Source organism: Thamnophis elegans, chromosome 13, assembly GCF_009769535.1.
Source record: "Thamnophis elegans isolate rThaEle1 chromosome 13, rThaEle1.pri, whole genome shotgun sequence".
In the NCBI taxonomy this organism is placed as follows: domain Eukaryota; kingdom Metazoa; phylum Chordata; class Lepidosauria; order Squamata; family Colubridae; genus Thamnophis; species Thamnophis elegans.
In genome coordinates this window covers 40,252,356-40,278,794 of record NC_045553.1, presented here as the reverse complement: position 1 = coordinate 40,278,794, position 26,439 = coordinate 40,252,356, and the positions used below count along the sequence as shown (strand labels likewise).

Genomic DNA, 26,439 nt, shown 5'->3' with positions numbered 1-26,439 from the left:
CAAAAATTTTAGTACCTCTTCTGTAGGTGTGGCCTGCTTTGTGGGAGTGGCTTGCTGGCCATGTGACCAGGTGGGAGTGGCTTGACAGCCATGTGATTAGGTGGGCATGGCCAACTTGTGAAATGTGGTGAAACTCACTTAACAACTCTCTTGCTTAGCAACCAAAATGTTGGCTCAGAAATTCTGGCATTTGAAGCACACAAGTCTTAAAGCTGTCAGGTTACAAGACCCTTGCACCCCTAACCCTTTAGAAAAAAAAACCCCCAGGGGTGTTCAAACTGACAGCTTTAAGACCTGTGGACTTCAATTCCCAGAATTCCTCCTCTCGCTCTTTATCTTGATGACGGGCGGACGGGTGGGGGGAGGGAGCTGGAACCGGTTCTAAACGGCACTGTAGATTTGTGGAACCTCTTCTATAGAAGAGGTTAGAACTGGCAGGAACCCACCCCTGATCTCCTTCCTGTGTGGGTGCCACCTTCTCTTCATTGTAGAAGAATGGTTTGAGGTTAGCAGCCACGCTGCAGAAGCACAGGGCCTCCACCTTGCTTTTAGCTACTGAAAGTTGAGTTTTATACCCATCTCATGGGCTACACACCCTATCAGTCCAGTGATAAAAATTGTAAGATTCTCTGTTCAAACTGGACCATGCACTTGAAGTATTTTTCTTTTATTTTTCTCCGGTTGTTGTTGTTTTTAATAGCAACCCTCTGTGTTTCTTTAAATGTGTAAATTGTGGAACAGAACAGTATTATTTCAATGCAAAAAAAAGTGTCAGAAGGAACACTACCACCCCGCCAGGTTTCTGCTGAAGTTAGTCCTGAAGTTTGCAGCACGGCCAAAGGCGAGGTTGCAAAAGAACAGTTGAGATGAAGTTGGCCTCAGAGACCTGGGTTACACATCTCTGGATGAGACAAACAATTAGTCTTGCTTGTATAAGGTTTCCTATTAAAAACATGCCATTCCCCAAATGGATGTAAGATATGTCTGACTTGAAAAAATGCAGGAGGCTTAAATGACAAACACCGAACCAAGGCAAGACAAAGGCCACTTCTCCATTATAATCACTGGGAATTTGTCTGCCATTTTCATAGGGTTGCAAAACTCGACTGAAGGTGGAAGGCATGCTGGACGCAGGTCAACGTGTAACTGTTTGGCCAATTCCACGCCAGACACATAAATCAAGCTGATCGCCAGCATGTTTCTATTTTAATACTAGTTGGTACAATATTTAGACCCCAGGGGGCTCCGATACAACTGTCAACTATATATTTCCAAGCCCTGCCTGCCTGCTCTACGAAGATGTCTGCTCTCTTCGGCTGTAGGTTAAGTTTTCTTTCAGTTGAATTCCATTCCCGTTGACTTCTGTGATATATTTAATGAAACGTCTATGGAGATTCTCAGTCATCCAGGTCACAGTTGTCCCAAAGCTGCTTTTTTTCCCCAAGAGGCAACTGGACTTTCTGGTTTTTCTTTGAAGGCGTTTCGCTTCTCATCCAAGAAGCTTCTTCAGCTCTAGAAGCTTCTCAGATGAGAAGCTGATGAAGCTTCTTAGATGAGAAGTGAAACGTCTTCAAAAACAAACAAACAGTGGTAGAGACTAACTTGATTCTGCACCTAATAACTGCAGCAAGACTGTTGGTGGCGCAATACTGGAAGAAGGAAGACTTGCCTACAATCCAAGAATGGACATTGAAAGTCACAAACTTAGCTGAGATGGCTAAATATCGGCATATCTTAAAGATCACTCAATGAGAGATATAACGAGACTGGAAAAAATGGATTGGACTATATACAAAATAAATACGGACCAAGAAATTCCAGTTAGCCTATGCTTAAGATCAGAAATGATTTTAACTGTTTAAAGTTAGTTCAGTAAGAAGAAGCTAAGGTCAATGTAGAATGTCATTAATTTCTTTATTTCTTTTTTTCTCAATAGATTTAGACTGTGTTAGTTAAAAATCCATACCGTGTACGGGTTCTGGGAAGTCGGGGGGGGGGGGGAAGGAGGAGGGGGGCTGGGGGGGAGGGTGGAGGGGAAGGGAGGGGCATACAAAAAAAAATTGTACTTCAATGTTTTATGATTGACAAATAATGAAATATTTGTGTTTTTAAAAGAATAAAACTCTTTTTTCTGAAACAAACAAACAACAGAAAGTCCAGTTGCCTCTTGAAAAGAACCTTTGGGATATTATAATTAAGTTACAGAGTTGGAAGGGACCTTGGAGGTCTTCTAGTCCAACCTCCAGCTTAGGCAGGAAACCCTACACCACTTCAGACAAATGGGTATCCAATCTCTTCTTAAAAACATCCAGCGTTGGAGCATTCACAACTTCTGGAGCAAGTTGTTCCACTGATTATTTGTTCTCACGGTCAGGAAAATTTCTCCTTAGTTCTATGTTGCTTCTCTCCTTGATTAGTTTCCACCCATTGCTTCTTGCCCTGCCTTCAGGTGCTTTGGAGAATAGCTTGACTCCCTCTTCTTTGGGGCAGCCCCTGAGATATTGGAACACTGCTATCATGTCACCCCTATTCCTTCTTTCATAAGACTAGACATATTCAATATTTATTGAAATGTGTTTGTTAAAATAAATGGATAAGTGCTGGCCATAGTGACTCTGAAAAGCATATAATGGAATATATATTAGAATGCAAGATACATCTACACACAAGAACTCTAGAACTATTCTAATAATAGAAAATAGACAGAACTTGACAAATAATTAAAAAGACAAAACCTGCTTGCCTTAACTCAAGTTTTCAAGATTCAGGGTGGGACAAATAAACCCAGCAGAGATGACATTCCAGAAAGTAGGTAGTGTGACTGTGAAGGCACACTCATCTTTCTGGATATCAAAGATTTAAGATGTTCGTCACAATCACAAAATCAAGTCCCCACCTCTTTATCAGTATGCATGCGCATAAAGTAGAAAGCGTGTCAACTCTGCCCGGTTGAAAAGCTGGCAGAAACTATGGAGACACATAATCTCCTGAATAACCAGCGCTACGCCACGTTGTATTCTTCACAGCTTTTTCGTACTAGATTGTTTTCTTGTACTCTGTAAATTCCAGTCTCCCAGCCAAAGACTAACCAGATCTAAACCTGTTTAGCTTGTCAAGAACACCATCATCAGCCAAGTATCACAACTGCTGTGATTAACAGAACTATTTAGCACTTACTCTTTAAAAAAAAATGCAGAAATGCTACAACCTTTAAAACAAAGGTCCACAACAATCTTATGGATTTACAGTTGGTAAGAACAGATGCCCTGATTTCTCTAGATAAATCAAGAATGTAGCCTTGGACTTTTCCCCTGGCTGGAATTTTAAGGTCTAGAAGGAAGCTTCACTATATTGCATAAGATTTGGGAGTCCTTCACTGGGACTGCTGAAAATATAATGGTTTGGAACATAATATTTAGGTCGATTTGGCAAAGCAAAATATTGGGCTACAGAATGCTAAGATCTGCTCCGTGCAATCTGTAATACTGTTCGTTTAGGTTCCTATATTGTGCTATGTTGCGTATTTTGTTCATATGTTGTTTGTGAAATGCCTTGTGGTTAAGGCATTAAGCTAGAAACCAGGAGCTGGTGAGTTCTAGTCCCACCTTAGGCATAAAAGCCAGTTGGATGACGTTGGACCAATCAGTAGGAGATGGTGAGTTCTAGTCCCACCTTAGGTATGAACGCCAGCTGGGTGACTTTGGGCTAATCAGTAGGAGATGGTGAGTTCTAGACCCACCTTAGGCACGAATGCCAGCCGGGTGACTTTGGGCCAGCCACCAGGAGACTGTGAGTTCTAGTCCCACCTTAGGCATGAAAGCCAGCTGGCTGATCTTAGTCGAGTCACTCTCTCTCAGCTCCACCAGAGTTGTGGTTGTGGGGGAAATAGGAGGAGGAAAGAGGATTAGGTACGCTCTGCTGCCTTGGGATATGGATAAAATAATAAAAGTGGAATAAAAGTAATGATTCAATCCCATCAAACCAGCATTGAAGCGGTCTGTGCTGGTTTAAAACCTCTTACTAAATCCATGCTCAGCAGAACCCAAGAAAATGATGGTTTATTGCAGCATGTGAGCCCAACTTCTGTCGGGAATCTGAGCAATCACGTTATCCTGCATTGGAAATCCATGAGTGCTATTTTAAGAAAATTAGTATTCCACCCCCCTGAGAAAACTAATCAGAGACATGTGCCCCCGTAGCATGTATATCAAAGGTGGGTTCCTACCAGTTCGCACCTATTCGGTAGAACCAGTTCGTCAAATCTACCGAACCGGTTAGAAGAGGTTCCACCAGTGGACCCGGAAAGCAGGCCACACCTACAGAAGAGGTTCCAAAATTTTTTGAAACCCACCACTGGTCCTTGGATAGGATTATTCTACACTATCATGCTCATATTTATAAAATCAGTGCCTCTGTGAAAGGTAAGGATGACTACTGCGTTTGTGGTGCAATCAGAACATTGCGTGTGTTGAAGTTGTTTTAACGCAAACCAAAGATGCCTTTAAAAAAAACAAGTTTACATCCTATTCTTATGCATGCTGCTGTGTGTGAGGTAATTTAAGGTGATTCTGACAGGTGTCATCGGCATCTTCATATCCGGTCACATGGGTGGTAAGCCACTCCCATTCAGTCACATGGGCAGCAAGCCACTCCCACAAAGGAGGCCACACCCATAGAGTAGGTTCGAACAATTTTTGAAACCCACCACTGATGTATATGTATGTCAAATGCATTGACATTTCCTTCTTGTATTCATTCTCTTTTCAGATGCTTGGCTGTAAGTGTACTTAGGATCTAAAGACTGTTTACTGCATGTCATGCTACCTAAACCGACATCAGCCCAAGCCTAACAGCACCTTTTGAAAGTATTGTGAATCAACACATCCAGGCCATTTATTTTCACTGCAATCATTTTAGTGGTTTGAAAGGTGGAAGGGAGGGGGGGCAGCCCTAATCACTCAGCATTTATGCTGGATTTTTCACAGTGCAGGTGGAGCAACTGTTATTCACTTCTAGTAATGTCATAGAAGGCTTAATCGTCTTAAACCACAACCACAATGCCTGGGTTCTTCTCAATTCTTTTGTAAGAAATCCTGTAATCCTCAGAGTGGATGGATTCCTTGACTTTGTGAGAGAATAAAGCAGGCATTGTGCACCAGTGGATTAATGTCAAAAAAGGAGAGAGGGGGGGGGAGGGAGGGAGGGAGGAAGAGGAGAGAGAAAAAGAAATCGGGTAAAGGCAGAGGAGGAAGATGAAGACAATTGCTAAGAGGAAAAGGAGCAAGATGGAATAATACAGCCATTCATGCAGCTCTGGATTAGCATCCGTTTATGGACTTTGCAAAAATCTGCATTGTGGGCTATCATCAAGGGCTGAATTTAGCAGAGAAAACTCAGAGCAGCACTGAAAAAAACAGCACGGAAAGAATAGGCTACACACTGCAAGAGAGTGTGCAAAATTCTCTTGCAGTGTAACACAATTTTAATAGCAAGGTAACACAATTTTAATAGCATGGCAACACAATTTTAATAGCAAATGTTTAGCCCCTGTGAAAAAGTTCTGTTTACAACAGGGTATTTTACCCACTGCCACTACCCAAGCACAGTTAGAACTCTTTTCCAGAATTTTTTTTTTGTCTGTATTTTGCTGATTTGGTGGCCATTTATATCTGTTATTTCTATTTCTGTCTTCTAGGCTGGCTTTCCACCAGAGCAGATTTTTAGAGCAGCCTGTTTATAAGAAATAAGCATCACTGCAAAACTCAATTCACAAAGGAGCTCTCCGCTCCATTCTTCTTATTTGTGTATTTGTATCCGGTTATATTTGTAAATATAAATATATTTATATAAGTACATATGTACATATGTAAGCATATATACATATACATACACACATTTATGTATTTGTACTCTGTTATATTTATAACAGGCAAAAGGGAAGCAGTATGCTCCCTCCCACATTTGGGGCGTACCAAAAATTTATTTTTATTTTTTTTACAGATAACTCAAGGTGATGAACAAATTCAACACCCCTTCCTCCTCCCACTACAATAACCCTACGAAGTGAGTTGGGCGGAGAAAGAGAGGGACTGGCCCAAAGTCACCCAGCCAGTTGGCATGCTTAAAGTGGAAACTAGAAATCACAGTCACCTGGTTTCCAGCCTGGTTATAGACACACTCAGGCAAACCAGATGGTCTCGCCTGATCTTCGTTTAAGTTAAAAAATTCATTTCACATTTCAAAGCTTGCTGAAGGATGCGTTGGTATTCCCAAGGAGAACAAAAAATAGCTTGCCAGATGTGGAAGAAGTATGACAGCCAGCATCCTTCACTATCAAGTCCTGACAGCTGGGATGCTGAGAAATATTCCAAAAACATCTGGAGAGCCCCATGTCCTGCATTCATACCTATTCTACAGCTGCACCAATTCTCTGTGACAAAGAGTTATCACAATGGCATAACAGCAATTACTTTAAGGTAAAGGTTCCCCTTGCACATATGTGCCAGTCATTCCGACTCTTCAAAGCCAAAGAGCCAGCGCTGTCTGAAGACATCTCACTGGTCATGTGGCCGGCATGACTCAACACCGAAGGCAGATGAAACGCTGTTACCTTCCCACCAAAGTTGGTCCCTATTTTTCTACTTGCATTTTTATGTGCTTTCGAACTGCTAGGTTAGAAGAAGCTGGGACAAGTAACTGGAGGTCACTCCGTTACGCGCGCTAGGGATTTGAACTGCCGAACTGCCGACCTTTCTGATTGACAAGCTCAGCGTCTTAGCCCCTGAGCCACCTTGTCCCTTTTTCACAATTGCATAGCAGCAATTACTTTTGTTGGCCTATTTTATCTTCCTCATCGTAATTGTTACTGAGAATCTGATAATTATTTTTGGTTGCCTTGTATTTCCACTGGGCAAATTGTGATGTTCTGTGGCAAACCAGAAAGGACATTGCCGCCAGCCTAAATGAAGGTTAAAATATTTATGAGCATTCCAGGCATGGCCTCATCCAACCTATAATCCAGGGGTGGGTTCCTGCCAGTTCTAACCTCTTCTATAGAAGAGGTTCCACAAATCTACAGTGCCGTTTAGAACCGTTCCAGCTCCTCCCCTGTCCCATCCGCACATCATCAAGATGAAGAGAGAGGAGGAATTCTGGGAGTTGAAGTCCACAAGTCTTAAAGCTGTCAAGTTTGAACACCCCTGGATTTTTTTTCTAAAGGGTTAGGGGTGCAAGGATCTTGTAACTTGACAGCTTTAAGACTTGCGTGCTTCAAATGCCAGAGTTTCTGAGCTAACATGACTGGAATTCTGGGAGCTGAAGTCCACAAGTCTTAAAGCTGTCAAGTTTTAACACCCCTGGATTTTTTTTCTAAAGGGTTTAGAGGTGCAAGGGTCTTGTAACTTGACAACTTTAAGACTTGCGTGCTTCAAATGCCAGAGTTTCTGAACCAACATTTTGGTTGCTAAGCAAGAGCGTTGTTAAATGAGTTTCACCACATTTTACAAGTTGGCCACGCACACCCAGTCACTTGGCTGGCAAACCACTCCCACCCAGTCACATGGTTGGCAAGCCACTCCCACAAAGCAGGCCACACCTACAGAAGAGGTTCTAAAAAGTTTTGAAACCCACCACTGCTATAATCCTTCTAGATGGAAAGATTTCTGCAAATAAGAGAGCCTATCCCATTCCTGTGGCCTATATATCATTGCCAGAATGCAAACTCCCTCTAGCTCTAGGTGTAAATGAGATTGATAAACAGTATTACCTACAATGCCATGTTTGTTTTATTTAAGTGAATTAATACAGCTGTTACAGGGCCGATAATAAGGTTTAGGGTGAAAAAGAATCCGCACACACTGTACTCATCCTGTCTTGCTCCCTTTCCCACAGCTCTCGGCCATACCTCAGGAATGCTGTAACACTATCCATTCAATTAAACGGGGAAAGTGGGGCTCAGCAGAAACAGTTTCCATGCGGATTTTGAAGTGTGTCCCAGATCAAATTTAAAACAATTCCACGCTGGGACTTTTTGCTGACCTTCTCCGTTCCATGCGAGCTCCTGGGGTCACCGATATAACAACTGGATCGTTTTATAATATGTCATAAATCTTCTGCTTCTCTAAGCTTCCAGAGTTGATGAGGCTGGCTTCAACGCTCCGGATGGACCCTTTGGATTTCCGTGGTACAACTTAGTAATTTCTAAAGGGCTTCTCTGCGTCCTTCAAAGGCTGTGTGGATTGCACATGGAATGTTAAACCATTGCAACTTTGGACAGCCTGGTCATCGGAAATCTTTTCACTCACTATTTACTCTCTGCCTAATTTGGAAGAGCTTTGTGTGAAGTGCAGACATTTCATTGTGTAGGAAATTGGATGGACGGAAATGACATGGGTGCGCCTCCAGCTTCAGATTTGGAGACGGATGCAGTGGTGCAGTGGCTAAGATGCTGAGCTTGTCGATCGGAAGGTTGGCAGTTCAGCGGTTCAAATCCTTAGTGAGAGTGAGTTCCTGTTACTTGTCCCAGCTTCTACCCACCTAGCAGTTCGAAAGCATGTAAAAAATGCAAAGAGAAAAATAGGAATCACCTTTGGTGGGAAGGTAACCGCGTTCTGTGCAACCATGGAGACGTCTTCGGACAGCTCTGGCTCTTCAGCTTAGAAAGTTACCTTTTACTATTCTTGATTCTCCGACAACCACAAAGAGAAGTTCCCTGAGGATGGGATCCAACATGAATCCAAAAGCCCAAGAAGACTATACCTTCGATTTCAGGAATGGCTGACAAGTATTATGGGAGTGAACGTCACTGAACTTCAGTCAACAGATGTGCCATACAGAGAACAGCTTTTGTGCGTGCAGAGAAGCTCCTGCTGTCGTAATGGCTGAACGATTATTAAACAAATGGTCGTAAGTCAAGGGCCACAGGCACCACACTGATTGATAATAGGCCATTGATCGTTCCCTTCTTCCCTTTCCTTCCACCTTCTCCACCCTTAAAAATGTTAACTATCTGCCTAGTCCTCATGAAAAATATATTGACCTTTCTTAGTATGAGACTCAGTTTGACAAAAGGGATCCCAATCATTGCAAACGTAATAGGAAATAATGCCTAATTGATTTATACGAGATAAATAGCTGATAACCTGCCGTTGGCCAGGTATTTATTTATCCTAATCTTGCATTAGACAGGAAAGGTAATGAATTATATCTATAGTTTTACACAATATGCCCCTGGGCTCCTCCTATGCCCCACACATGCGTGCATGACCCCTCCCTGCCTTGTTTTGGGCCTAGTAGGCCTCCCTGCAGCCTCCTGGGAGCAAAAACAGACAGGGGGGCCTCATGCCACACACCCCTGTGCTCCCCCCGCAACCCCCACATACACATACGACCCTCTCACCCCCCGTATGTGCAGTGAAGCTGAGCTGGGCGATGGCTCACAGAGAGGGCTCTGCGTGCCACTGCATGCCAAGACACACACACCCTGATGGGTGTTAAGGGTATCTTACCCCCAGAGTATTTGTTTCCAGAGAGTAAGTCATCTGTGTACCAAGTTTGGTTGAAATTGCTCAAGGCGTTCCAGAGTTATGCTAGAACACACACACAGAGACACACACAGCCGCTTATATATGTATATATAGATGCAAGTCACCTAAGGGTTATCTACTCCCTATACATGAACAAGCATTGCACATGAGTTTCCCAATGCAGTGATTTCACTCAACCACCTCTCCAGATCCGAGGTTACATGGCAATTTGTAGCCGATAAGAGAGATAGCATTAGAGTGTCGATCCTATTATTATATCTGGAGTGTGCAACTTTTCTTAGGGCCCTAAGATAATCTTCGAACCGACCTGCCAAAAAGTGGGTGTGTGCAGGAAGAAAATGTAATTTTAAATGGTTTAAGTGACATGTAATTAAAGTGGCAATAAATACAACTGCAGGAAGTAAAACTACTTCCCACGCATTTATTAAATTATTAAAAGTTATTAAAATCCTCCATTGTGTGGCAATTTGGGGTGCAGCCTTCAATGCTTTCAGGGTCAACAGGTAGCTCTGAGAAGCTTCTGGTTCTGAGATAGATGGTATTACAGTTCTGGGGTAATTAGGTCTTTATTTATAATTATCATGGGTATTTCATGTGTAAACTACATCTCTCAACATCCCCTGCTATTGGCAATTGCAAGCCAGGGTACATCCAATATGAATTAAGGAACAGCATGGTGGATTTTTGATTATGCAGAACAAAGGAGTATTCTAAGCTTTGCCAACATGCGTCCTAATCCATAATGTGTGTGTGTGTGTGTCTGCATAACTCTGGAACCCCTTGAGCAATTTCAACTAAACTTGGTACTCAGATGACTTACTCTTTGAAAACAAATACTGTGGGGTAAGACACAACTAAAACCTTGGCCGTGTGTTCTGTTAGGATACAGCCTGTTGTGCCTTAAAATGAGTTCTACTGTACTGCCATAAAATGGCTTCTACTGTGCAGCACAGTGGAGTTGCCATGTAACAGATTCACGGTATTCCACAAGGGGGCTCCTTCTGGTAAGGGGGAAAGCCCAACATTAGAAATTACATTTGGTCCGGACATTTTCCCCCTATAAATAAATACCCAGGCAACTCTGGGTTATCGGCTAGTATTTTATATATATATATATAGTTAAAGTGTCCCTCCTTTGTTGAAAGATTGGGATAAAATCCACAACGAAAAAGCTGTTTCACAAAATCAGCATCAAATTAATAGCAAAAGGAAGCCAAAATTATGAAAGTATGATGTTAAACCAGTTGGCTTTTAACAAAGTGACAACAATTGGGGTCAACATGGTTCCAAAATAATATTCAGAGTTTGAAACCTAACCTGGTGATCAGTGGTGGGTTGCTAACCAGTTTACTACCGGTTTGCTCGTGCTCGTGTGTGCATTCGCTCGCATTACTTCTGCGTATGCACAGAAGTGTCCCAGCAGGTGGGCGGAGCCCCCCCCACTGCCACTACCAGTTCGGCTGAACCGGCCAAACTGGGAGCAACCCACCTCTGCTGGTGATGAATTTGGTTAGTACAATCTCTAAGTTGTTTAGAAGGATGTTCTAATTAAGCTATCAGTGCAAATCAGGAAATCTTGCTATTGATATTTGGATCTCATAAATTCATCCGTACAGAAAAGATTCCACTGTTTTGAATGAACTTGCCTCAACAGCTCTCACTTTGCTATATTGTTCTTGTTAAAAACAACAACAGCGCGACAACAATCCCTCCCTGCTGAAAAATAAAAATAAAACATTCTCTCTGGGTTGGAGTAAGGATTCTTATCATGTGGCTCAGAAGAAACTCATGCAATTCTTACATAATCAACCTTTTTAAAAAAAAAAAAAAGTTGGTTGTCACAACACCTGACATTCTAAAAAGTCATTTGCCTAGAACAAGGAATGTTGTGATAGGCGCAGTTGTGCAGTTCATGCATTCCAATTGCTACCAATATGTTGGAAAAGCTAAAATATCGAACAAATGAGACAAAAAGGGAGAATTTATTTATTATCTGAAGCCTCCTACTGTAATTCATTCCCCTGCCTTTCTTTCTTGTACATGCAAGCCTTTAAAACCAATAAAATGCTGTTTACTGTAGGCAAGCATGCATAATCTTATGAGTAATTCATTTGAATATGTACATTTCCTCTCCTGGTTTGTCATCATTAAGACAATCTCAAGTATTTAGTTATTATATTATTTGAAAAAAAAATAAACCGGTTACGATAACTTACATAACTCAGGCCTTCAATAGATCGATTTCAAGGAAAAAGAAGTTTGCGATAACCGATCTCTTACGTGGGGTGAGAACCCAAAATGACCACTTCTTAGCGAACAACTTGTGCATTTCTCCTTCCACCAAAATCTGTCAAATTGTTCATTTTCTGGATTAACCAACTTTCTTTGAGTTGAACATTGGAACTTTTCAGCGGCCAAGTTAGAACTGCTTTTGTCACTGATAAATCAACATCGGAAGGGACCAACCAACTTACTTACAGAAATTGTTCCCAATGTTCTATATGGACATACAAACCCACGGCATTGATGCATTTCTGCCTGTTTTAAGAATGGGTTATTAAATTAAATGATAAAACACAATTTAGCCTATTTTTGACCTTTACGTGAATTTCCCCTCCTTCCTTCAACTCCTACAGTCTGCATTTCTTTTGCCTGATTTAGTCTCTTTAAGCCAGAAGCATGAGTAGGACAGTATTTATTACCAGTCCATTTAACTGTGAGCTTGATGGCATTCCTTTGTCCCGATGAACATGGAAGAGAAAGCATGAGAACGGGAAGAATCAGTTGTGGGGGGTGAAATTGTCTGAACTTGGTCATCTGTATTCCGAGATCAGTTGACTCAGAAAAAGGACATCGCTGGACTGTTCTGTATCTTAGAGGTAACTCTGTAAAGATCCGATAGTTACAGTACATTGAAAGTTGTATTTTGCTTAACAGCCATGTGCTAGTCTAAGATGAAACAAAGATTGTTGGCAAGTTCCAGCCAACACAAATACTCAGAAATTTGACTGCCAACATGAGAAAAGTCTGTCCTTTAGGACAGCTGTGAAGATGAAGCAATTCATCATGAAGATTATTATTCCAAGCCTTTAGAAAACTGCCTTGGGTATAATATCTGGGTAAATTTTACATGGTTTCAATTAAGAGCAGTCATGCTTAAAGACAGTAATGCGGCACTGTCTTCCTTTGCCCTCTCTCTCTTTCACGGATTGAAAGGTTTTAAAACAAGTAGGTTCAATTGGAAGCCGGGAGGAAACCATATAAGTTGTTCGTCTTAAGAGCGTATTGTTATTAATGTCATGTATTATTATCAATAGTTTCCTTCATGCTGAATTTCTCAATGCACCCGGCTTCTTACCGTGGCATTGGGGTTGGAAAACACTGAACAAGGCAATGTTTAAATCGGCAACTTGGCTGTAGTTACAAAAGGTTGTATATATTGCACTCATATTTATATATCAATTTCATATTCTTAATCCAGTAGCTGACTTCCTTCCTGAGTAGTTGTGCTACTCACGCTGAAACTTAATAGTTTCAGCTATTAAATTCAGGACAAGGAAAGAAAACCACTTTGTTATCTGTTGTTCCTATTTGATTTTTTTTAAAAAGACTCATAAAAACAGAAATAATTATATTCCCACCATAAGTCAATCTGTTATCACAATCCAGAGTAACTGTCTGGATAAAATAATTGAGATTGCAAGAGCAACTGTTGAGGAATTCTGATTTAGCCCTGTGTGTAAATATTGTATACAAGTTTTTGCAACTGAATGATCTATGAATAGCTACTGAATCACCCATATTTGGTTATGAGCCATTTGAAAAATTAAAGAGAACAGCCTGCAGCCATTTGTTAATATTTTTTCCAACACATGAGTTAACAATAATCAAGATAAGCCTTTGAAATAGGAAAATACCTTTTTAAATTAATTTCACATTCCCATATCATTCTGCTGTTAAATATGCTGATTCACTGGAAGTTTACAAGAAAAGTAGCAGCAAATTAAAATATCTTAAAAAAATTTTTTACTGGATACATAGACTCCAACTGACTCTGAGCGAAGTATTTTTTCTTTTTGAAAAATATTTCTATGTACCGATTTTTCATACAATACTGAATGAGAGGTATTTCCATAGTCCAATTTACTCAAAAATAAATATTTCTGCGTTCAGTAGCCAATCCCAACAAAACATCTGAAAAACTACAACTTTCAAAGAGCTTTGAATTCTTGTTAAGTTTAATTACTTGCATGCAAGGAGTTGGAGACTGATGAATGTGATTTAACTTGTGACTTCTATCAGATTACTGATCTATTTTGATGGGACTTTTATTTTATATCCGACTGCATTTCATTTTATGGCCTCTCTCAAAGATCAGGATGTTAGCAAATGCAAATGAATAGGGAGACTTGCCTGTGGGTTTCTTAATGAGCAATTCTTGCTTAGAAATTCTTGGCTTGAATGAAAAATGAGGGGGAAATTGATCTAAAATATGAATGACAATATAATTGTAATAAGGCAATTGTAAAGTGGAATTTGTCAATGCCTTTAAGCACTTCCCTAACATTTCAATTAATGTACATTGTGTTCCTACGTGGCATGTTTTCCCAGACTGAGTTATAAGGAATCCAATTATTTTTTAGAGAATGAAATTGGTGATTCCCAAAAGATAGGAATCTGGCAGAGAGCAATTGGTGGGACTTACCGTACCTCTTTTTAATATATGTGATTGAAATATAAGAGTATTTTATAAACAAAATTTCCTTATCAGATGGGAATAGATAGATTTAAATTAAAGCCCAAAGAGATACGCCTTCCGGAAGAATCCCTGTCCAATAACTTTCTGCTTTTGTTTTAAACATTATTTGTCATGAAAATGCTTTGCCGCTCATGTTATGATCGATGCAGTTTCTTGAGATCTGCATTAATAATAACATACTTAATCTACACACAGCGTGTGGGATAAAGTAACCACACCTGAAAAAATTCCAATTCTTGGCTGCCTCCCCCCCCCCCCCAGACAAATTTAATGATTTTGGTTCTTAGCACAAGTAAAAGCATCAAAGTAAGAACAATTTGAAAATGTCACAATTTTATTTTAAATGTTATTATTAGAAGGAACCTACACACCATTAAATGTTAGTACAATCTTTTTAGAGGTAGGAGAACACCTGTTTATTAAAATGGGATTTAAAAATAGTAATTTTACTGATCAGAGTTACTGACGGAGTTTTGCCATTGGTTTTACACAAGTAGAACAGGTGACTTTAGATGTTCAAAGCAAAACAGGGCTTATTTCAAAATGTCACAGTCGCTGTGCCAACTTATTGCACTTCATTGGCTAAATATATTATTAACTTTTCCCCATCCTAAAATATTTATTACACAACAGCTCTGTTTGATACTTGGGTAAAATTTATACAATCATTAGGGGGACTCAGTATGAAAACCTTTTGCGTGAGCCACAGTAAATGTTAAATTATTTCTAAACACAACCTTAGTGGGCTAACAATTTAAAAAAATATTCTCCTTTGATCAAATTGGGATTAATTTGATTCTTGGTTCCATTAAAATTGATATACTTTTTGAACACATTCTCATTTTTTCCCAAAAGCCGGGGGGGGGGGAGTGAATGGATTAAAATATTTTCTGATTCTCTGATTACATACTCACTGATTTTCAGGGGCAAAATATTTCCTAATGAAGTATTTTAGAAAAGTGTGGAGAAATTGGCTTGGCTGACTTCATAATAAAAAATATTTTGCCCCCAGAGAATTAAGTGAACTGAGTCTTGTTTGATACTTGAATAAAGTATTAGTGAGTTTACTTTACATTTAAATCATAGGCATGTCAACTGATCAATCTTTACACCTAATGCTTGCAAGATCATTGTAAGTAATCGGTGTCTATTTCAGTTAATCTTATTTCCTAACAAGGAAATAAGTTGCAATCAACTTGGAATTGAATTACATCCTAGAAGACAATGGGACACTTTATTTATTATATAGAAATCCCACGCGTCTTTCAAAGCAACAAAGCACTTCTTTATATTTTAACCTGATGTTAACTCTGCAAATTAAACTAAGCCGGGCGAAAGTTTGAATTCACACATTATGTTAAGATTTAGGGTGTTTTCCTTGATGTTGGCTTGGAGGGATATGGGAGACCACCCCTCATGGTGTATAAATCTTAGTTTATGTCTTAAACCCAACAATTTGGGGTTGATTTAGCAAAATGGTAGGATCCCTGAACTTGAGTTTTATTGATTTGTCATTCTAATAAGTTTCAGAGCTGGTGGGGGGGGGAGCATTTCAGTGTGTCCCACACTGAACAAAATCCAGCCACTATGCAATATTAATATTATGGCAAGAAATGGATTTGGAGCATCGACTTTTGAAAGCAAGATAAGCCGGTCTTTGCAAATATCTACAGGAGGACCATGCTAGAGGTCATACTTCTGAAGCACTCAGAAAGAGATTTGGAAATGCTTTAGGATTGGAAAAGAGAAGATTTAATGAAAGAAGATCTGTCTACGAGGACCATACTAAGCCAAAACTCTAATTAGGGACCCCCAAACTTGGCAACTTTAAGACACGTGGGCTTCAAGTTTGAAGACCTCTGTGCTAACTCATTCCTGGCTCTTCTGGGCCAGTACAAAGCTGTCTCATCTCTCTTGCCAAGTTCTATAACTGTTAAAAAATTGCTGGGAAAGCTGACTTGTTTATGGAAGGAATGAAAACAAACAATTCTCCAAAGGTGCTTTTGCAAAGGCAACTGGACTTCACTTGGTTTGCTTGGAGATGTTTTGCTCTCATCCAAGAGCGTCCTTCACTTCTTCAGTTCAGAACCGAAGAAACTTCTTGGATGAGAAGCAAAATGCCTTCAGGGAGCCCCCCCCCCCCAAAAAAAAACCCCGTCCACTTGCCTTTTGGGAAAAGGACCTTAGGGACAACAATGATCTGGATGACTGAAAAACTCCATAGACAAAACAATTGGGGTTGGACTAGATGACCTGCAACCGGTCCCTTCCAACTTTGTTACAAAAAAGCCCCCAAGCTCACAACATGCGCAACTGACAATCAATCCTATCTGCTGTTCGGCTTATAATCACACAGCAGAGTGACTTCATCTGGACTTTTGGCTGCCCGCTCAGTTTAGGAACTCAGTTTGGTGGAAGACGAGTGCGTGTAGTAAGCACGAACTACGATGTATTGTAAGCAGCCCATCTGAAGCTCTGAGCACCTAACAGCACTTGGAAAGGTTATCCAATTCACCTTCCTTGCCTTTAAATCCTTCGCCTGGCGATATCTCTGGGTCCTTTTTGAGATCCGGGGGGGACAGTGCCGCCTGTCAAAATGGAAAGACAAATGCAAGAAGGAATCACTTCTGTTGCAGGGCACCAACGGCTGCCACTTTTGTGCCTTTGAAGTCATAGGGGTATAACAGGGCAAGTGACAATTGGGAAACATTTGCTTGCCGAGCATTCGAGAAACAGCCTTATCGGGAATTATTTGCTTGATTGATCTGGCCCTATTCAGAGGCCTGATTTCTAAAGTTTCCTTCTCACCCTCGGATCGTAGTTCGGGACTGGGGGGGCGGGGGGGGGGAGAACTGAAACTTTCTCTGAAACACAGATAATCTCTCCAGTTGTGATCCCAAATCCTTGGTAATAATCTTAAATCCCACTTGAGAGAGATTACTCTTAATTGTGTGTGTGTATGGTGTCTGTGTCTGTGTGTGTGTGTGTGTGTGTGTGTGTGTGTGTGTGTGTGTTGTGTAACTCTCTTTGCTCTGGTAAAATCAAAGCGAACTGAATATTAGGTTCAGGTAAGTCTGTGCCCCCCACAACCCTGGTTTGGTTCTCCGTGGTTTACAGCGGGACAAGTGATATGGCAAGTGTTGCGTATACCACTTTCCATTCAAAAGCTCCATTGCTTTAAAGACCAGAAGCGTTGACATTCAATAACAACAGTGCGCCGAAAAACGTATTTTCAAGGAAGAGTTTTGCGGCTTCTTTGGCAGACAATTGGGGGGGGGGGAGAGAGAGGGAGGGAGGCAGGGAGGCAGGAAGGGAGGGAGGGAGAGAGGAGAGAGAGAACAGAAGGAAGGAAGGAGAAAGGAAAAAGAAGGAAAGGAAGGAGAAAGGAAAGGAAATTGGGAGAAAGGAAAGGAAGGGAAAAAGAAGGAAATTGGAAAGAGGAGTGGATAGGGGAAGGAAGGAAAGAGAAGGAGAAATAAGGGGAGGAGAGGAGAGGAGAGGAGAGGAGAGGAAGGAAGGAAGGAAGGAAGGAAGGAAGGAAGGAAGGAAAGGAAGGAAGGAGACAGGAGAAAGAAGGGGTGAGAAGGGGAGAGGAGTGGTCTCCATCCATCCTTAAGCTTCTTTGCCTGGACTCCGTGGCAGGATGAAAGCCCCGCAAGCAGGGCTGTTCCCCCCAACCCTCCCCCCCCAAAAGGCTTCGTCCTTCCCGAGAGGAGGAAAGCCAAGGGCGTCCGCGAGGCCTCTTACCGGTGCAGGAGTGCAAGCTTTGGGCCGGACGACCAGAGAAGGGCCGGACGGAGTAGAGCGAGAGTTTCTCGAAGTAATCGCAGGTCTCCTTGGAGAGGATCTCGTCGATCATGAAGGTCTTGTAGCGCCGCCTGGCTGCTTTCAGCTGCTGCCCGGGGAAGGCAGCCGGAGCCCGCCTTGGCAGTGCATGCGGGGGGAGATATCAGCCCGGAGGGACCGCCGAACCTCGGGGGGCGAACGAAGGAGAAGAAACCCCCAGCAAAAGGCGGCGAGGCGTAGCGATCAGCAACAGGCGGTCGCCGGGATCCACTGATCCTGCCTGCCTGCCTGCCTCTCTCGTCGATTCACTCCCTGCCTTGCTTGCTTACTGCTTTGCCTGCCTGCCTGCCCGCCGCGCTCTCCTCCTGCCTTCCCCACCTCCCGCCTCTATATAAGCCTCGGAGAGAGCCACGCACCCAGCCCTGCTCCCAACCCATCTGTCAATCAAGGAGCGCCTATCATCCGCAGCGACCCCATTGTTCGACCGCTGGGCTGTGCGGGAGGGCGAGTCACTGCTCTATTTTAAGAATCCGAGGTGTGGATTGGATTGGCTTCCCTCTTCCAGCTGGAAGGAGGCCCAGGGGTTGGGGTTAGGCTTGGCTGCGCCTGAGTGTGTGTGTGTGTGTGCGCGCGCGCGCGCGCCTGTGAGTATGGGTGTAAGAGGAGTCACTTCCCCGCCTCTTCTTTGCATCCTCCCTCCCGCTTTTGAAGCAGAGAAGTTGGAAGAAAGACAAAAAAACCCGAACTTTTAAAGTCTCCTTTGGAGACGAAAAGGGAAAAAAGCCCTGGTGGATTTCGGTTGTTGTTAGTTGCGAAGTGGCGTCTGATTAGGACAACGTTCCTCCAGGCCTTCCTGTCCTCTATCTTCCTCTGGAGTCCATTTAAGCTCAAGCCGACTGCTTTGGTGACTCCATAGCAATAGCAATAGCAGTTAGACTTATATACCGCTTCATAGGGCTTTCAGCCCTCTCTAAGCGGTTTACAGAGTCAGCATATTGCCCCCAACAACAATCCGGGTCCTCATTTTATCCACCTCGGAAGGATGGAAGGCTGAGTCAACCTTGAGCCGGTGAGATTTGAACAGCCGAACTGCAGAACTGCAGTCAGCTGAAGTAGCCTGCAGTGCTGCATTTAACCACTGCGCCACCTCGGCTCTCCATCCAGCCACCCCATTCTCTGCCGTCCCCTTCTTCTTTTGCCCTCCATCGTTCCCAGCATGAGGCTCTTCTCCAGGGAGTCCTTCCTTCTCATTAGGTGGCCAAAGTATTTGAGTTTCCTCTTCAGGATCTGGCCTTCTAAAGAGCAGGCAGGGTTGATCTCCTCTAGGACTGACCGGTTGGATCGTCTTGCAGTCAAATGGACTCAGTAGTTGGTCCCAAAGGGAAGCAGAATCCGAATTATGCCATGACACAAATAGGCTCAAGTCTATAGCACTGTTAGCACCCCTCCTTCTGCCTTCTGGTGGACACCCCTGCTCCCCCAAGGGAAGAGCAGAGGGATCCTACCCTCAGGTGAAGTTCAACACGGGGTCCTGGCCTAACCGAGATCAATATAACGCCCAGGGCGTCAACAGGTGCCCTGACAGTGATCCGGTCTCGTTTCAGTGCCTTTTGGGTGGGTCGGTTAATCTTTGCTTGCCAGCAAACGCGCACAAGTCACCAAGGGATGGAAGACTTTGCAGGAATCGTTGGGAAGGGCGTTCTGGCGGAAAGTCTTCGGCGGAGTCCGCTTAAAAAAGGGATAATCTTAGCCGGAGCATCCGGTGGTCTTTGAGTATATGAAAGTTGTGTTTGTAATGAAAGCATCCCATTCTTTGCTCTTAGGGATATCCTACCAAATAACTATAGTACTTTGTAGCATTGTACATAGAGAGAGCGGGGGAGGGAGGGAGAGAGGGAGAGGGAGACTGTGATTCTAAAAGATTCTAATCTCAAGGGAGGCCAACAAGGCTGAGGATGCGCCCAGGCGCAATCCTACACCTGTCTGCTAAGCCTTACTGAGCTTGGAAGGGCACTTTATAGATGCGGACGCCGAAAAGAAACGAGAAAGTTTTTCCCACCCACTGACTGATCCAAGGACCCAACTCTTTGCCGATTCAGTATGCTGAATGTGTACTCCAGTCAGCCGCGATCAAGTCCCGAAAATTTGCAAAACCAGCTTGGAATTTTATTCGGCTACCTGGAGATTTCCTTCTCACTACTAGTTCCCGAGGATCGCAACTGGAATTCCTTTCTTTTTCTTTCCCTTTCTTTCAATCTCTCTCTCTCTCTCTATCTATCTATCTATCTATCTATCTAACTATCTATCTATCTATCTATCTATCTTTCCCTTCCTCACTCTCTCTTATCTCATCACTCTCTCTCTCTTCTCTCTAGCTATATATATTTCCCTCTCTATTTCTCCTCTCTCTATTTTCTTTCTCTCTTTCTCTTTCTCCTCTCTGTATCTGTCTGTCTGCCTGCCTGCCTGCCTGCCTGCTATCTATCTATCTATCTATATCTATCTATCTATCTATCTATCTATCTATCTATCTATCTATCTATCTATCTCTTCCCTTCCCACTCTCTCTTATCTCATCACTCTCTCTCTTTCTCTCTAGCTATATATATTTCCCTCTATTTCTCTCTCTCTATTTCTCTTTTTCTTTCTCTCTTTCTCTTTCTCTCTCTTTCTCTCTCTCTCTGTATCTATCTATCTATCTATCTATCTATCTATCTATCTCTATCTATCTATCTATCTACTATCTTCCCTTCCTCACTCCCTCTTATCTCATCACTCTCTCTCTTTCTCTCTAGCTATATATATTTCCCTCTATTTCTCTCTCTCTATTCTCTTTTTCTTTCTCTCTTTCTCTTTCTCTCTCTTTCTCCTCTCTCTCTGTATCTATCTATCTATCTATCTATCTATCTATCTATCTATCTATCTATCTATCTATCTATCTATCTTTCCCTTCCTCACTCCCTCTTATCTCATCACTCTCTCTCTTTCTCTCTAGCTATATATTTCCCTCTATTTCTCTCTCTCTTTTCTCTTTTTCTTTCCTCTTTCTCTTTCTCTCTCTTCTCCTCTCTCTGTATCTATCTATCTATCTATCTATCTATCTATCTATCTATCTATCTATCTATCTATCTATCTATCTATCTTTCCCTTCCTCACTCCCTCTTATCTCATCACTCTCTCTCTTTCTCTCTAGCTATATATATTTCCCTCTCTATCTCTCTCTCTCTCTCTCTCTCTGTCTATCTATCTGTCTGTCTGTCTGTCTGTCTGTCTGTCTATCTATCTATCTATCTATCTATCTATCTATCTATCTATCTATCTATCTATCTATCTATCTATCTTTCCCTTCCTCACTCCTCTTATCTCATCACTCTCTCTCTTTCTCTCTAGCTATATAATTTCCCTCTATTTCTCTCTCTCTATTTCTCTTTTCTTTCTCTTTCTCTCTTTCTCTTTCTCTCTCTTTCTCCTCTCTCTCTGTATCTATCTATCTACTATCTATCGATCTATCTATCTATCTATCTATCTCTATCTATCCTATCTTTCCCTTCCTCACTCCCTCTTATCTCATCACTCTCTCTCTCTTTCCTCTAGCTATATATTTCCCTCTATTTCTCTCTCTCTATTTCTCTTTTTCTTTCTCTTCTTTTCTTTCTCTTCTCTCTCTTTCTCCTCTCTCTCTGTATCTATCTATCTATCTATCTATCTATCTATCTATCTATCTATCTATCTATATATCTATCTATCTATCTATCTATCTATCTCTCTTTCTCTCTCTCTCTCTCTCTCTCTATCTATCTATCTATCTATCTATCTATCTATCTATCTATCTATCTATCTATCTATCTCTATTGGCTTTATCGGTTTAGGCTTATGTACATTGTCAGCGTTCTTTTCCTGGATTTTCAATATCCACGCGGGAGCTGCGAGCTGCAAAAGCGACGTGAAAAGTGAACCGACGCCGCTCTCGCTCGCTTTCGCGCGCAGGCAGCTCCCGCAAAAAAAAAAAAAAAAAAAAAAAAAAAAAAGCGCCTTCCTTTGGGGAAAGAGCCCCCAGTAGCCGATCCAGTCAACATCAAACCTTCTCCACTTCAGGAGCTGCAGGCAGGTGAAGCCAAACCCCTGACAGCCTCCAGTTTTCGTTCCTTTCCTCGCTCTCGGCCGCCTGCGCGGATTGGCTTTTGACAGCGAGCCTCGGGGAGCGCGCCTCTTCCCTCCCGCAGGAGCTTCGGCTCCGGGACTTTTGCAAACGTCCCCAATCCTGGGACGGAAGGTTCTTTAAGGGCATCTCCCTCACGTAGCACCCCGGACCAGGAATTCTTCCCCCGCTCGCCTATATATGACCGCAAGGTAAATAGTCCGATAATCGCGAAAACCTGACCATTCTTCCAATTATTCCAGGGCTGTTTTCGCGGTCAGATTGCACTGGCTTGGATGAAATCAGGTACACTTATGGGGTCCGCTTTGGACAGATCCCCCATCAAATGTGGTCAGGGACAATTTTACCCGTCTTGGAGAATCCCCTGGAGTTTTATGAACGGAGCGATTCCTCTTCTATCTCTCATCCATCTCCTCCGAGTAGAAGCCCGCGGACTTCCCCGCAACTCGCACCCAACCACCTTCCCACCACGGCCACGGAGAAAAATCCCTAAATCCCAGATTTCTCGCGCTCCGCTCGAGTATTTTCCCAAACCCTTTTGCACCAGAAGACGGAGCTTTTTCAGCGGTTCCTCTTGTCTTGAATGTTTCCCCCTCACTCCCACCCCTTCTTCCGCACCCATTCAAGGAACAAGTTCCCTCTTCTTTGATCCTGCTTAGCACCCTCCAGGCTTGGCCGCCCTTCCTTCCCGTCGCATTTTTTCGATCGAGAACTGTCAAAAACAAGCCCACCTCCCCATCAGAAAAATGGCCCTCCGTTTTCTGGGACTAAAAACCAAGCAAACGAGTCTGTGTGTGTATGTGTGTGTGTGTGTGTGTGTGGTGTGTGTGTGGTGTTTAAATGTCTCCTTCCAGGGTGGATAGGTGACTGGGTGAATAGTATTTTATTCCGTGTGGATTTAAAAAACTAAAAACAAATTAAGCTTTCCTATCTTATAACATCTCCAGCATGTCCGCATATTTCCATATCTAGAGGTTTCTACCTGTATATATCAATAATACATATATCTATGTATATATCTATAGTTCATTTGATTTCCCCGTGGCAAATCCTGCAAGAACCCACATTTAGGGAGCAATTCCGTATCTTTCGCGATGGAGTCACTAACCGTAGACCTGGCTCTGCGCTTGGGCGAAGGGCAAGGAAGCCGGGCGCCTCCCCCCCTCCTTTTCTTAGTTTCTTGCTGAACCGGAGGGATAGCTGCCTGTTCGCTTCTTATTTTATCACTTATGTAATTCTGCTCCTTCCAGTCCAGTCCTGCCTTTGTTTACTGAATTTGGAATCCGGGCACGAAGGGATTAAGTTTATAAACTTTCATACAATTTAAGCAGAAGGGGAGATACAACACGAATAATAACTTTCCGATCCAAATAGACAGACTTCTGGCCCACAACACGACTGACATGACTATTGTGGAAAAGAAAGAAAAGAAATCTGGTTGATTGATATTGCAATACCAGGCAATGCACGAACTGAAGAGAAACAGCTAGAAAACAATAACAAAATATCGCGATTTATAAATTGAAGTTGAGCGATTGTGGGGAAGAAATAAACGGTTGTACCAATAGTAAGGAGCAATACCCAAAGGGTTGCCTAGATACGTGGAAATTGTGAACATACCAGACCTGAATTTTCTGACTTTGCAAAGAGCCACCTTACTCAGAACTGCGTATATATTCAGACGTTACTTTAACAGCTCTTGAGTCCTTGGTTAGGACTTGAATTGTTAAGTTTTTAACAGTCCCAGACTGTGATTCGAATTGAAGATGAAATTATTGTTGCTGCTGCTGTGTTGTTGTTCATAGGATGCTGGCGCAAGCAGAATCAACCATCAGCGTCTGTCAATTTGTGATACATTTTAAATGTTCAGTTAACTGAGTTTCATGTTTAATGAATAAAAGTGATGATGATGATGATGATGATGATGATGATAATGAGGATGATGATGATGATGAGATGATGATGATGATGATGATGATTAATGATAATGATAATGATGATGATAATAATAATAATAATAATAATAATAATAACCGATGCCAAATCCAGCGAAACAACTGGCCGCTGTGATACAATTGTATAATAATAGAGAAGCGAGCTGAAAATTGGAAAAACAAAGCTATGCATGGCCAATACTTGAAAAGTATTGAAGGCAAAGCTGACCAAAAGCTAACTTAGAACTGGTTAAGATCAGGAGCACTGAAAAAGAAACAGAAGGCTTTATTTTGACAGCTCAAGAACAAGCCTTAGCCACAAACTACATGAAAGCAAAAATTCAACATGTTACCACCAACAGCAAATAGCAGTAGACTTAGCAGTAGACTTATACCGCTTCATAGGCCTTTCAGGCCTCTCTAAGAGGTTTACAGAGAGTCAGCATATTGCCCCCAACAATCTGGGTCCTCATTTTACCCACCTCGGAAGGATGGCTGAGTCAACCCTGAGCCGGTGAGATTTGAACCGCTGAACTGCTGATCTAGCAGTAGCCTGCAGTGCTGCATTTAACCACTGCGCCACCTTGGCTCTGTAATGAGAAAAACGAGACAGTCGACCACTTGGGCAAAATTTCACAAACTGACTACTTACAACGCCATGACCACCGCGTTGCTAAGATCATTCACTGGAAATTGTGCCAAAAGTTTGGATTTGAGTACAGCAAAAACCACTGGGACCATCAGGTTGAGAAGGTTTTGGAGAATGAGAAAGTCAAGATCTTGTGGGACTTCAGAATCCAGACTGACAGGCACTTGGCCCACAACACACCTGACATAACAATAGTTGAAAAGAGAAAGTATGGTTCATTGACATTGCAATACCTGAAGATGCACGAATTGAAGATAAACAGCAAGAAAAAAAAATCACAAAGTTCCGTGGGGACTTGCAAATTGAAGTTGAGCGACTGTGGAAAAAGAAATCGTGCGTTGTCCCGATTGTAATTGGAGCCCTTGGAGCAATACCCAAAGGGCTACCTCGCTATTTGGAAATTTTAAATTTATCAGACTTGAACATTCTGATTCTACAAAAAACCACCCTACTTGGAACAGCTTATATCCTTCGACGTTACCTTAACTGTTCCTAGGTCCTTGGTTAGGACTCGAGCTGTTGAGCTACCAACCCCCCAAAGGTTGTGAATCTCACCAAAGATTAACCACGCAACAACAACAGTAATAATAGTCTAGCCATTTAAGGCAGTTAGGAATAACGTCTGAAGTCGATTAAAAAAACGGGAAGAAGCGCCAAAGAGGAACAATCAAATGGATCTTGTTTCTCCCAAGGTTGTGTGAGACTGTGTGTACTTTAAGACAAGCCAAACGACACCCCCGCCCAACTGAATATCGGAAAGAGAGAAAAAGGCGCAAACCTTCGAGACACAAATTCACCAACCCAAAGCCACATAGCGAAGACCGAGTGGCCCTTGTGTGTATGTATTTGTGTCCGCTTTGCCGGTGTGCAAATTCAGCAACGACGGTGGAAAAAGACCCAACACAGCGAGAAAAGTAGGGGGGGAAAAACGAATTGCAAAATTCTTCGAGAGTAACTCCCATTGACCTCAATGGGATGGGTTCCTGGGAAAGCGCGCAAGTGCGCGCAATCCCTTACTTCAGAAGCAGCCGCTGAGGATTCCCCCTCCCCCCCCTCTGGCCTCTTTATTTCAGGCCGGTCACCCGCAGCTCAGTCAGTCGGATCCGCTTTGAAAGAATCTCTGTCTTCCAACCTGCGGCCAACAGTTAACAAAGCGGGATTCATAACGTACGTGTAAAAAAAAATCCAGTTCCTCTTTTAACCGCAGATTCTTTGAAACCGGCGCTGTTCAATGAGTGAGGGTAGAGTGCCATCCTAAAGCCGCAGTAGATGCTTGAGAGAGAAAGGGATAAGATCCTATGTTAAGGTTAAGGATCGAACGCCAGGACTGCGATGATTTTTTCCTCCATCCAGTTCCCTGCTTTTCTGATTCTTCTCAAGGAAACCACCACGGATTTTCCAATAAAAAGGGGACGCCAGAAAATATTGGTTTTTCTGCTGGTTCTGCTGGAAAATATTGGTTTTTCTGCTGACTCCAAACAAACGAAGGAGAATTAGACAAGACTCGTATGATAGTGATAGTTGGCCTGCTTGCTTCTTTCGAGGAAGAGAATAATAATAATAAAAAAGACTGAACTTGGGAAGCCCAAACGGAGATTTGGGGGCAG

At 42.4% G+C, this 26,439-nt stretch overlaps 1 protein-coding gene across 1 annotated transcript in view; it reads right to left on the bottom strand.

The window, feature by feature from the left end:
- BARX2 (BARX homeobox 2) overlaps positions 1-18,240 on the bottom strand; it is a 51,087-nt gene extending 32,847 nt beyond the window's left edge. The window contains 2 exon segments of the mRNA XM_032229831.1: positions 18,052-18,199; positions 18,202-18,240. Coding sequence (XP_032085722.1) covers positions 18,052-18,199; positions 18,202-18,240 — 187 coding nt within the window.
- Positions 18,241-26,439: the final 8,199 nt, after the last annotated feature.